Source organism: Canis aureus, chromosome 7, assembly GCF_053574225.1.
Source record: "Canis aureus isolate CA01 chromosome 7, VMU_Caureus_v.1.0, whole genome shotgun sequence".
In the NCBI taxonomy this organism is placed as follows: Eukaryota; Metazoa; Chordata; class Mammalia; order Carnivora; family Canidae; genus Canis; species Canis aureus.
Window position 1 is genome coordinate 36,928,474 of NC_135617.1, and position 12,016 is coordinate 36,940,489.

General features: G+C 41.0%; 1 protein-coding gene across 6 annotated transcripts in view; it reads left to right on the top strand.

The window, feature by feature from the left end:
• Positions 1-11,024, top strand: part of SLC17A5 (solute carrier family 17 member 5) — a 43,547-nt gene extending 32,523 nt beyond the window's left edge. For 4 of the 6 annotated variants that reach the window (XM_077903375.1, XM_077903371.1, XM_077903377.1 and 1 more), the window contains one exon: positions 1,081-2,486. In XM_077903375.1, coding sequence (XP_077759501.1) covers positions 1,081-1,129 — 49 coding nt within the window. In that variant the 3' untranslated portion in view covers positions 1,130-2,486. Of the gene's footprint in view, positions 1-1,080; positions 2,487-10,288 lie in introns of those variants that run through there. The other 2 variants (XM_077903374.1, XM_077903376.1) reach the window with 2 other exon arrangements.
• The last annotated feature ends 992 nt before the right edge of the window (positions 11,025-12,016 follow it).

Here is a 12,016-nt window from a genome sequence, read left to right on the forward strand (position 1 = left end):
TAAAATATTTTAAAAAAATCCAAAAAATGGTTGTTAGTCACATGACCCAGAAATTAGCTAACTGCCTGATGTTTTTATACCACTGTGTTATATGCTGAACAATTGTGTTCTATTGATCTCCTAACTGGCAAATCCCATACATGTCCTGTTTTGTGAACCACTCAAGAGTTCTGTGTGCCAGGACTGAAAGTGGAAATTTCAAGTCCATCTTAACTCATCCTTACTTGATCTATCACTTTTATCTCCTATCTAAGAACTTGGAAGATGATGGACAGCATATTACTTTCCTAGTAACACATGATTGAAAAACACGTGTTTTATTTTTAGTAAACTTGAGTAAACTTTGAGTAAATAGTATTTACTGCTGTAAAGCAGCCCCAGTGGCGCAGTGGTTTAGCGCCACCTGCAGCCCGGGGTGTGATCATGGAGACCTGGGATCGAGTCCCATTGTCGGGCTCCCGGCATGGAGCCCGCTTCTCCCTCTGCCTGTGTCTCTGCCTCTCTCTCTCTCTCTCTCTAAATACATAAATAAATAATCTTTTTAAAAAATAAATAGTATTGTAAAAATACACAAATCCTAAGTATATGGCTGGATGAGTTTTCACAAAGTCAATACACTTGTGTAACCAACACCCAATCAAGAAACAGAATGTTACCTCTCTTGTAAAGCCTCTGGGTACTCCTTGCTCCCATTGCCCTTGCACCCCTGCCAAGAGGAACGTTTTAATGAAACTTTTAACACCATGGATTAGTTTTGTGTGGTTTTGAGCTCTTATATAATGGAATTTTCTATAATGCAGTCATTCAATACATACTCTTTTTGTCTGGCTTCTTCTGCTTAACATTTTGTTTGTGAGATGCATCCATATTGTTGTAGCTCATTCATTTTAGTTACTATATAGTATTCAATTGAACAAATACACCACGATTTCACGGTTGATAGACATTTCGGTTGTTTTCACCATGAGGCCTTTATGTATAATGCTTCTGTTTTAACAGTCTTGTCGACCCCACCTTTTCCACAAAGTGAACTATAAACAAAACTTATTCTCATGTGCATGTTTTTCTTTCTTCCTATAGAACACTATTAGAGAATGGCAAACAGTTTTCTATATTGCTGCTGCTATAAATGTGTTTGGTGCCATTTTCTTCTCACTATTCGCCAAAGGTGAAGTGCAAAACTGGGCTCTCGATGATCGACATGGACACAGAAACTGAAGGAACCAATAAATAATCCTGTCTCTATTAATGTATTTTTTGTTTATCATGTAACCTAAAAGTGCCTTTGATATTTTAAATGTATATGCAGTCTATGTATAAGAAAAAAAATTGTATGAAATTTTTAAGGCTTGTAATCATGAAATGTCACAAGTTGCCAGATTGGTAAAATGAGCTGTTTTTAATTATAATAACATGTATCCTGGAACTTACCCTTGAGGGTCACATATCTGGCTGTAAATCAGGCAATAGAAAGTATGGGAGTTCTATTTATTTTTAAGGACCATACTTGAAGGAATGAGCTGAAGTGAACACCTCTATACCTTTGCTTAATTAAACTAGATAATAATTCTCAGGTCTTGACAAACACCTGTTTTTGACCACTTGCCTCATAAAAATTATTTGTTGGCAGAAATCTGTAACACTTAGGTCTCAAACTGTACCCTCTCCACGGAGCTGCCAGCCACTGTATAATTTGGCCTGGCAGCCACACCAAGGGAAGCATGCCCAGGCAGCTGCCAAGCATTCCCTCCCTGACTTCAGGGACAGTGCCCAGCATTTACCAGAGCCGCATCCAAGACCAGGGTCAGTGCCAAGTCTTCAGATGGCGTTCTTCCTCTGGGGGCTGTTAATGTGTCGATAAGCCCTGGGGAGGCCCAGGCAGCAAGATCCACTGCCGTGGCTTCGATGCATCCTCACACCTTAACCTTGCCAGCACGCTGGAATATTGATGGGCATGTGACCTGCAAGACAACAGTGTGATGCCCAGTTAACCACAAATAATATCATCCTTGAGTTAAACTACTTTCATGTGGATAAGAATGTAAATTTCCAAGTCCTGTGTTCAATGAGCTTCACCAGAGTAAGTAAAAAAATTTTTTTACAATTCTCACATTTTTTCCCATTTATCTACATGGAAGCTTCTAGTTGCAGTTTAAAGTTGAAGTGGCTTTCATTTGGCCACATCACCTACAACCAGTGGTGTAATCATCCTTACTTCCGGTTCTTGACATCATCTTTTCCAGTTTTTCCCTGAACCATCTTCCAGTGGTTTTTGAGCATGCTTCGAGGGCATCTATGTGATTTAGTACTCAATTTATGTTTTGTTATGTTTGTTTAACACCACTTGTAACATTTTAAGTAAAACTGATTAATGTAATATGATGTGGATACATTTCTGTAAATTTATTTTTAAACTTGTAAATAGCCTTAAGTTGCTAAGGTGATATTTCTTTTATAAATCATCAAAATAAACATTTTTGGATGGATTTTTGGATCTGACAGCCCTATGGGATTCTCTAGTGTCCTGAGTGGCTATTTTACGTCCCTGCCATCCTCGAGTCACCAGGCTACCTCCACGTGCCCCTGTGCCACCCCCAGCCCAAGGAGACTTAGGGCATCTAAGTGATAGAGCATTAGGAATCTCTGGCCAGGGGCACCTGGGTGGCTCAGTGGTTAAGCATCTGCTTTCGGCCCAGCATAATCCTGGGGTCCTGAGATCATATCCCACAGCGGGCTCCTCTCAGGAGGCCTGCTTCTCCCTCTCTCTATGTCTCTGCCTCTCTCTGTGTGTCTCTCATGAATAAATAAATAAAATGTTAAAAAAAAAAAAAAAAAAAGAATCTCTGGCCATCAGCCTACCCTTCCTGGCTCTGCAAAGGGCCCACTCTTCTCCCTGAAGCATTTGACTACACCACAGATGATACCGTCTCTGACCTCCTCTAATTCCTTGCTTTCATAATTCCTCTATTTGCTTCTTCAATTTCTACCTCTCTTGTTCTTTTCCTTCTGTCCCAAAGACACTCAAGTCTTCTCTAGTCTTAAAAAACAAAAATACAAAACAAACAAACAAACAAACAAAACACAAAATTCTTCTGGGGACATTACACCCACAGGTACATAAAGACTATGTCTACAATGATATTCAAGAAACCAGAAACAGTGGTTACCTCTGGAGAGAATGAAAATAGGCAACCAGGAGTAGGAAAGAGAATTAACTTTCATCTTACCAAATGTGGCAGTGTAACCATTTAACTTAAAGAATCATTTAAAAAAAAAAAAAAAAAAAAAAAACACCTGTTGCTCAAGCTACTGTGTAATCACCACCAGGTTTTCAGCTGCCAGTTGGACATCCCAACTGGCTATCTTCTCTGCGCTTGGGATTTCTTTAAGCCCAACCTCTCTCCCTCACCCCCACCCCACTAAAACCCTCTCTTCCCACCACTTTCCTTATGCTTGTTAGGAGCTCCATTTCCCTGGTCACCTCAGCTTGGGCTGGGAACCACTTTTTTATTCCCCCCCATCCTCCTCTGCCCCACCCTTAACATGGTGTATAATTATTAACCACCTGTCTTTTCCATTCCAGTTTTTCAAGTCTCTGGAACTTTTTCTTTCTGGTTTTCTTTTTTTTTTTTTTTTTTGAACTTTTTTTTAAATCCCTCTCCCATCTTCTAAATAAGATCTGTGTGACTTTTGTTTCCACCTGGAATAGGAGTTAAATGTCATCACTGCCTTGAGTCTGATCTGTCCAACTGCCACACGTACTGCGTTATTGGTCCCAACACACCTCATCTCGCTGAATAGGATGCTCCCCCAAGCTGAACCCTACCCCCACTTCCCTTTACCCAGTAAACTACCCAGCAGCCTACCCTCCTCACTCCTAGGCCTCCTATCCCATCCTCATCTCCCACCACACTTGGTCGCAGTGACATCTGGCTACTTAACTCTTCCCCCACCTGCTTGCCATTGTCCCTCACCTCCACACCTTCACCAAATTCATTCTTTGGACCTGCAAAAGTCACTCTTCACCCCCACCTATTTCATGACCGTTGACTTTCTCCAACTCCTAGAGGTGGTCTCTTCTTCCCATCCACTGAAATATCATATTACTTATTTTCAGTTTTTTCTTTTTTTTAAATTCAAGGACTCAGTGTCAGGAAAAGATCATTCATTCATTCATTCAACAAACCAGAATATCTACTCTCTGCTAGGCACTAAGGATACAGATATGCATTTGACACAGTCCTTTCACTGTAGGCCTTCCTGGAGCTCAGTCAGACACCCAGGTCTCCTTGCTTTTCCATGGCCTTTTCCTTGTAACAGGTATGAATTTGTTTGTGTAATCTCCCTGTTAGATTCATTGAAAGCACCTCGAAGGCAAAGTACATTTAGTTCATCTCAGCACTGTCTCCCTCATAACAATATATGCTTTGTCTCAATATTTTACTTTCCTAAAAAATATTTTGCAAATCAACCTTTGGTTAAATGGACTATATCTTGAATTTTTCATCTCCTGTATTGTTCTTCTCAATATTTTTTTCCCATAAAAAAAATAAATAAATGTACCGACTGACATCTTTTAACGAAGAAATGACATGCTAGCCTTGAAATGGAGTATAAGTGGCAGTCATGGTAAATGGTTTTGAATATATTTAAGAATAGCTTAGTTCTAGATAAGCAAAATGCTGCTCCCAGTTATGCAACAAATATTTATTGAGCATTCATTACGAACCAGGCTTTGTTCTTTGCACCCAGGGTACAACAGTGAAGAAAAGCAAATCTCTTCTTTCATCGAGCTCACGTTCTAGTTTATTCCCCTTCATAGGCTCCAGTTTGAAACGTTCCATGTAAAAACATTATTATCCACCCAACAATCAAAGGCAGTGGGAGTGAGTGTGCCGGCTGAACTTGAGAATCAGAGGTAGGAAAGAAATGGAGGCAAAGGCTGAAGTCAGCAGTCTGTATTAACCATCGCAATGTCCCTCTTGCCCTAGCCTATGTTTCATTTTCAAGAAATCAGAAATAGAGACGTTTGAATTTGGACCCTGGTGCAAAGTAAAGAATCTCCTCTCTAGGGGTAGTGTGTCACTGTTCTAAATAAAATTCCCTCAACAGGGAAATATCAATAAGAGTATTTAGAAGGCAGGAAGAGCACCAGAGGAAGTGGCCTGGTTCCCCTCTGGAAAAGCATGGGTTAGTGCCTCAGACAAATAGACCTGGGGTAAATGTCTAATTTCAGTTAAAGAATAAATTATCTCTTTCATAGAAATGTAAATTAAGATGGATCACAAAGACTTTTCAGATGCCTTTGCCTTTTAGAGTAACCCTAAGCAGAAAAGCCAAATATAAAAGTTGTGCTCTGAGTAATAAAGAAAGCACTTTCTAGAAGCTCCTGCGAGGGAAAGCTCTGAGTACACCCAATATTGAAAACAAATGACATGTAACAAATTTTCTGCCACCCTTTTTCATGTGCTCTGATGGGGAAAAACACTAGTAAATTTCCAAGCGCCTGTTTACTTTCACTTTATCTTGATGCAGGAGGAGGAGGAAACTTAGAAGTTCCCCGTCACTGGCGATCCTGTGCTGGTAAAGTGAGAAGCCACTAGTGCAACGGCTGAAAAGTCTTTCAACCACCACCTGTTTCCCTGCACAGGCCTTCACCCGCGAGAGGCCGCACTTTGGCCAGGGGGAGCCCTACCATCCTAAATAGCACATTAAGTCTCTTCTTCAAGTGCTCTTTTTGGCAGAAGCAACTGAAATGTGCCAGCGTTTCAAAAAAGGCACAGCCTCTCAGCATCCAGCGTGGATATTGACCCCTGCCTCCCGGTACAGCACCACCAGCAGCCCGTTCTCGGCCTCTTAACCACTTCACACACTCCACAGCCTGAAACTTGAGCTTGCCACGGAGTTTGGTTGAGATTGAAGGTGATCTGGATAGGATACAGTCTGGTCTTCCTAATGCTCAAGAACTGTTCAGTGTGAAGGATCCGGATGCTGTTGCAGGAAATTCAAGTGTGCGTATCTGATAAATTACCTACATAAAATGTTATAGTGCACTTTTTTTTTTTAACATCAATAAGCTATTTCAGATGCCTGCAGTGCTTTGGATTGTTCGATCATCAGTAGTAGGAAGTTGATCCCCAGGCATTCACAGGATTCTCTTTGTGATCACCTCCAGCTAGAGAGAAGCACAGAGAGACAAGAGCATTTGTGCAGCGCCCTCAATACAATCACCTTGCAAATCCAGGGCCAAGACTTATTTCAAGCTGGGATCAGAGATACATTCTCTGACTGTTAATGAAGAGAGATCTCTGGCTCGGCAGGGCCTCAGCCTTCCAAATGCCAACTAAAACCAAATAAGCCCAATGCTTTACTTATTACATTAGGCCGAAGAAAAATTCTTCAATATCTATCTCTAGCACAGAACCAAATTATTATTTGAAGAACAAAATTGTTTCCTTTTTTTCTTTTAGAGAGTGAGAGCACAAGTGGAGGAGAGCAGAGGGAGAGAGAAGCCTAAGCAGGCTCCATGCTCAGCACAGAGCCCAACTTGGGGCTCCCTCTCACAACCCCGAGATCATGACCTGAACAGAAACCAAGAGTTAGTTGCCTCATAGATTGACCCATCCGGGTGCCCCCAAAATTGTTTCTTATTAGTTGAAAAGATGCCTACAAGAAAGAAGACTTGTGCATAAGGGCACACTGAAGATTTTTACCTTCTCCCTAGTTGTAAAATTAGCCCTGCTTCAGAATGACCCCAGCTGGGACTCCCTTGTATCATTGTCTCATGCATGAAATTAGGGAATATTTCATTTTCCCTAATAATAATAATAAATTATTCTATATTTGTTCTACAGGACTATGAATTTTTTAAATGTTTCCTATAAACCTAAGCATGCCAGGACATAATTCAGTTGCTTCTGTGAAAACTCCTAACTCATTATTTCTACTGACATACTAGGTTGAAACCTTCCATGATTGGGACACTGGTGTGGCGCAACAGACCAACCCTCCCACTCGGTGCCGTTACTGAGGAATAGATTCCCAGGAGAAGAGCTGTTGATATTCCAGTCTTAGTTCCATGAACCTTGTTACTTCAAATTACGGGATGGGAAGCAAGAATTTGGAAGGGGGCGGATCTTGGCTCCCGCTGGGAAGTGAAAGTTCAGAATGCAGGAGAGAAAAATATCTCACCTTGTGTTTTCTATACCTTCTTTCCTACATCTCTTCCTGACTCTGTGACAGGCTCCCCTCCCTGCCATGGCCTCTGTTCTTTCTGGGAGGGTCTCTCAGACACCAGACCTTCTTTTTGCCCTTGCATTTTGACCCACACAATAAAACAGAACTTAACTAGGCTGATGAAGAACAGTGGTGATTTTCACTCACCAGGTTTAGACTGGCCAGAGGAGCAGGCAGGCATGAGGTGCACATTATTAAATCTTCTGAGTCCCCTTCTTCTACTGTAAGTCTGAAGAGATTGGCAAGAAGAAGAGGATGGAATGGCTTGAATCAGGAATGAGACTGCCACGTGAATAAAAACTACATTAGTTGAGGAAATAGTAAAGACATGTTCAAAATTGGGTATAAAAGTATCTAGTATTATAATGTTATAAATAACAATATTTATAAATTTCCCAGAGTAGAGAATTGGTGTCTGGTATCGTACAAGGGCTCTACATTTAATGTGGGTTGAATTCTCCTCACAGCCCTATTGTGTAGGTATCAAAGCCACCACTTACAGATGAGGAAACTGAGAAAGTCAGACAGCTAAGTGGCAGAGAGAAGCTTCAGTCCAGGTTTTCTGATGTTACAGCAGACTCTTTTCAGTCCTGTGCTGTCTCCATTAGAGAGACATTAGAAATCATGTTTATAGTGTTGATGAACATAAAAATTACAACATTTTTGTAAAGTAATTTTTAAGCCAATATTAAAAAAATATATTCATTGAACTGGAGAGTCTATGTAGGGTAATCTAACCTAAAAAAAAAAATACTTGAACAAGCACTAAACATTTTTTAATACTATCAATTTTCCATCAATAAGTAAATTATTAAATAAGTTATGGTACATTCATAAAAGAGAATACTATGCAGCCATTAAAAAGTGAGAGAGATCTGAATATAAATATAGAAGAAAGTCCATACATTTTGTTAGAGGATGAAAAAGAGTTACCTAACAATATGCATTGTTTTATCCTATTACTTTTTTTTTTTTTTATGATAGTCACGGGGGGCGGGGGCAGAGACATAGGCAGAGGGAGAAGCAGGCCCCATGCACCAGGAGCCCGACGTGGGATTCGATCCCGGGTCTCCAGGATCGCGCCCTGGGCCAAAGGCAGGGGCCAAACCGCTGCGCCACCCAGGGATCCCTCCTATTACTTTTATCCAAACAAATTGTGTGTGTGTTGATAAATACACAGAAAAAGATCTGTTAATAGCAGTAATGTAAATTAGGAGCTAAACAGAAAAAAATTTTGGAAAATATCTTTAGAGACTAGAAATAGGGACAAAATTAGATGGATTTCACAATATTAAGTATCTTCAGCAGAAGATACCAAAGTAAATGGATGACAGACCAGAGGAGAGATTGCAACATCTTGTCAGTACAAGAGATTCATATCTAGAATATTCAAAGAGCTCCTGCAGGTCAACCAGAAAAAGTCAGAAAACCCAAGAGAAAAATGAGCAAACTATGAATAGATGATTCACTTAACAGAGGACTAGATGTCAAACAAGTACATGGAGAGATGATCCAATTCCCTAGTAATTATAGAAACAAATAGAAATGTAAACTAAAACTATAATGAGATATCACTTTAGATCCACCAGATTGGCAAAAATTAGAAAGTTTGATGCTACCAGGTGTTAGCAAAGGATGGGGGGAGATGAAAATTCTTGTCCATAAGGAGAGCAGAGGGAATATAAACTGGCATATCTGTTCCAGAAAGTGCAATGTAGGTACTTACATAAGAATATGTCCTTTGGGGGATCCCTGGGTGGCTCAGCGGTTTAGCGCCTGCCTTCAGCAAGGGCGCCATCCTGGAGTCCCCGGATCGAGTCCCACGTCGGGCTCCCTGCATGGAGCCTGCTTCTCCCTCTGCCTGTGTCTCTGCCTCTCTCTCTCTCTCTCTCTCTCTCTCTCTCTCTCTCCCTATGTCTATCATAAATAAATAAATAAGTAAATCTTAAAAAAAGAAAAGAATATGTCCTTTGACCCTCTCAAAGAATGCCCCCCCACCTGGGTATAGTTGAAGAGTGATATTCGCTTAAGTACTTAAGGAAGTACACACATCACACTGTTTATTGTGACAAGAGTTGGAGGCAACCTAGGTGTCCCTCATTAGAGAAACGTTAAGTTAAATGTGGCAGACGTCTACTATGAAATAATATCACTCAGGAACATGCCAAGACCTCAAAAAGTGTTAAGAAGACTTACAGCACAATGCCGCTTCCAAACATTAAAAACCTATACCAAAAAATGTGATATTTTGCAAGAATATTTGCATAATTAAGAACATACAATAAATAATATTAGAGTGGGTGACGATGCAGGGAAGGAGCATGAGAGTAGAGATGGGGAAAGGAGAAAATTAAAAATAAAACAAGACAGTGGGCTTGCCCTGAACATAAACATCTATGAACAGAAGAGAATGAGACAAAAGTAATTTTTTTAAAAGAAAAAATTTATTTTTTATTTTATTTTTTTCTAAAAAAATAAATTTTTATTTATTTATTCGTGAGAGACACACAGAGAGAAACACAGACACAGGCAGAGGGAGAAGCAGGCTCCATGAAGGATCTCGATTCTGGGTCTCCAGATAATGCCCTGGGCTGAAGGCAGCGCTAAACTGCTGAGCCACCAGGGTTGCCCCAACAAAAGTAATTTTTAAGCAGTACTCCCAAAGTGTTGAAGTTGGGACAGAGGAAGAAATACGTCACTTTCTAATGCCCACTTTTCTGAATAATTCTTTTTTTTTTTTTTTTTTTTTTACAATGAATGTGCATCACTTTGGTAATTAAAAATAAAAATGTCAGGGGCACCTGGCTGGCTCAGTGAGAAGAGCGTGCAACTCTTGATCTCCGGGTTGTTAAGTGTGAGCTCCACAATGGGTGTAGAGTTTACCCCCCCCCCAAAAAGTCACAGAAGAGTAGTTATTGGGAATATTAGAGAAATATTCATAATATATTACCAGGTACAGCACAATTACATTTTATGTTAATTTTCAGGACTTTATTGACATAAAATCTGCCCTTTTTTTTTTAAAGATTTTATTTATTTATTCATTTATCAGAGACAGAGACAGAGGGAGGCCGAGACACAGGCAGAGGGAGAAGCAGGCTCCGCACAGGAAGCCCGACGTGGGACTTGATCCCGGGTCTCCAGGATCACACCCTGGGCCGAAGGTGGTGCCAAATCGCTGAGCCACCCGGGCTGCCCAAAATCCACCTTTTAAAAAGTGTACAATTCAGTTGTTCTTAGTGTATTCGCAGAGTTGTGCAACTGTTCCATATCCAATTCCAGAACATTTCATCACCTCACAATGAAACTCCATATACACACCAGCTGTCGCTCTCCATTTCCCCTACCTTCCAACCCCTGCCAACCACTAACCTACTATCTATCTCTACAAATATGCCTATTCTGGATATTTTATATAAATGGAATCACATAAATGTGGTCTGTGCACCTGGCTTCTTTCCATGTCCTAGTGTGTATCAGCACTTTATTCTTTTTATTCCCAAATAATATTCTATTAAATGGATATACCACTTCCGGTTTATCCACTCATCAGTTGATGAACATATTTTGGATCATTGCCATATTTTGGCAATTAGGAATAATGCTACTATGAACAGTCATATACAGGTGTTTTTATGTGGGCATATGTTTTCAATTCTCTTGAATATAGCGATTCCATTTTTGTTTAAATAAAATATGCACAGGAAAAGAAAAAAAAAAACCTGAATACATACACCACAATGTTAACAGTAATTATTTCTGGATAGTGGGATAAGAGGTAACTTAAATTTCTTTTCTCTTTAGAGCTTTTTTATGTAAGTTTTTGAAAATAAAAAAAAAATTTTAAGTCAGAAAAAAAAACCTCACGTTGTTTAAACACACACACACACACACACACACAAAGAAACAAACCGAAAAACCACTCAGGAGTCAGCCTGAAATTGACAGTTGCCTTGGCTTTTCAACACCAAACCCAGGGTCTCTGGCACTGGCTGGAGTGCCCTGTCCCCAGCTTCATCACCCTTCAAACTTCACACCTCAGCCTGGGCATAAAGTGACTTCGGTGGCCTACAAAGTGGCCCTTGTTGATATGCACGGCGGGCCACGGGCCAAGCCAAATGACCCACATTTACTTGCCAAAAAACCAGCCGCTGTGGACAATCCCACTTAGTTCTGCTATGTTCTCCTTCCTTTACTCCAGGATAATGTCCACCATTTTCGGCATAAGGATTTTATATTTGGGTTTTTTTGTTTTTTTGTTTTTAGGATTTTGTATTTTGAAGAAATACTTTTCAAAGACCCGATGATCAAGGTACACCTACCAGGGGCACCTGGACGGCTCAGCCGCCTAAGCGCCTGCCCCAGGTCACAATCCTGGGCTCCCGCTCGGCCTCCCTCCACCTGCTCCTGCTCTCGCGCTCTAATAATAAATACATGAAATCTTTTAAGAAAAAGTACACACACACTCATACTCCTTCAAAGGCCCGGAATCCATTGCAATTTCACTGGCCAGTCACAGCGCGAGGATCGAGGACCCTGACCCGGGTCGCCGGGGAAATCCTCCGGATTGGAGCCCCTCGGCGGCGAAACCGAGCGGCGGGCACCTCCCGGCGGGCGGGGCCGGGCGGGGCGGGGCGGGGCGGGGCGGGTATTTATAGCGCTCAGGAAACTTGGGTTTGACTCCTATTTTAGCTGACTCGTGAATCAGAATTATCAAAGACTAGATTTCTTTTGTCTGAGCAAAGAAGATGACAATTAGAGCAACCATCTGCGCGCTCAC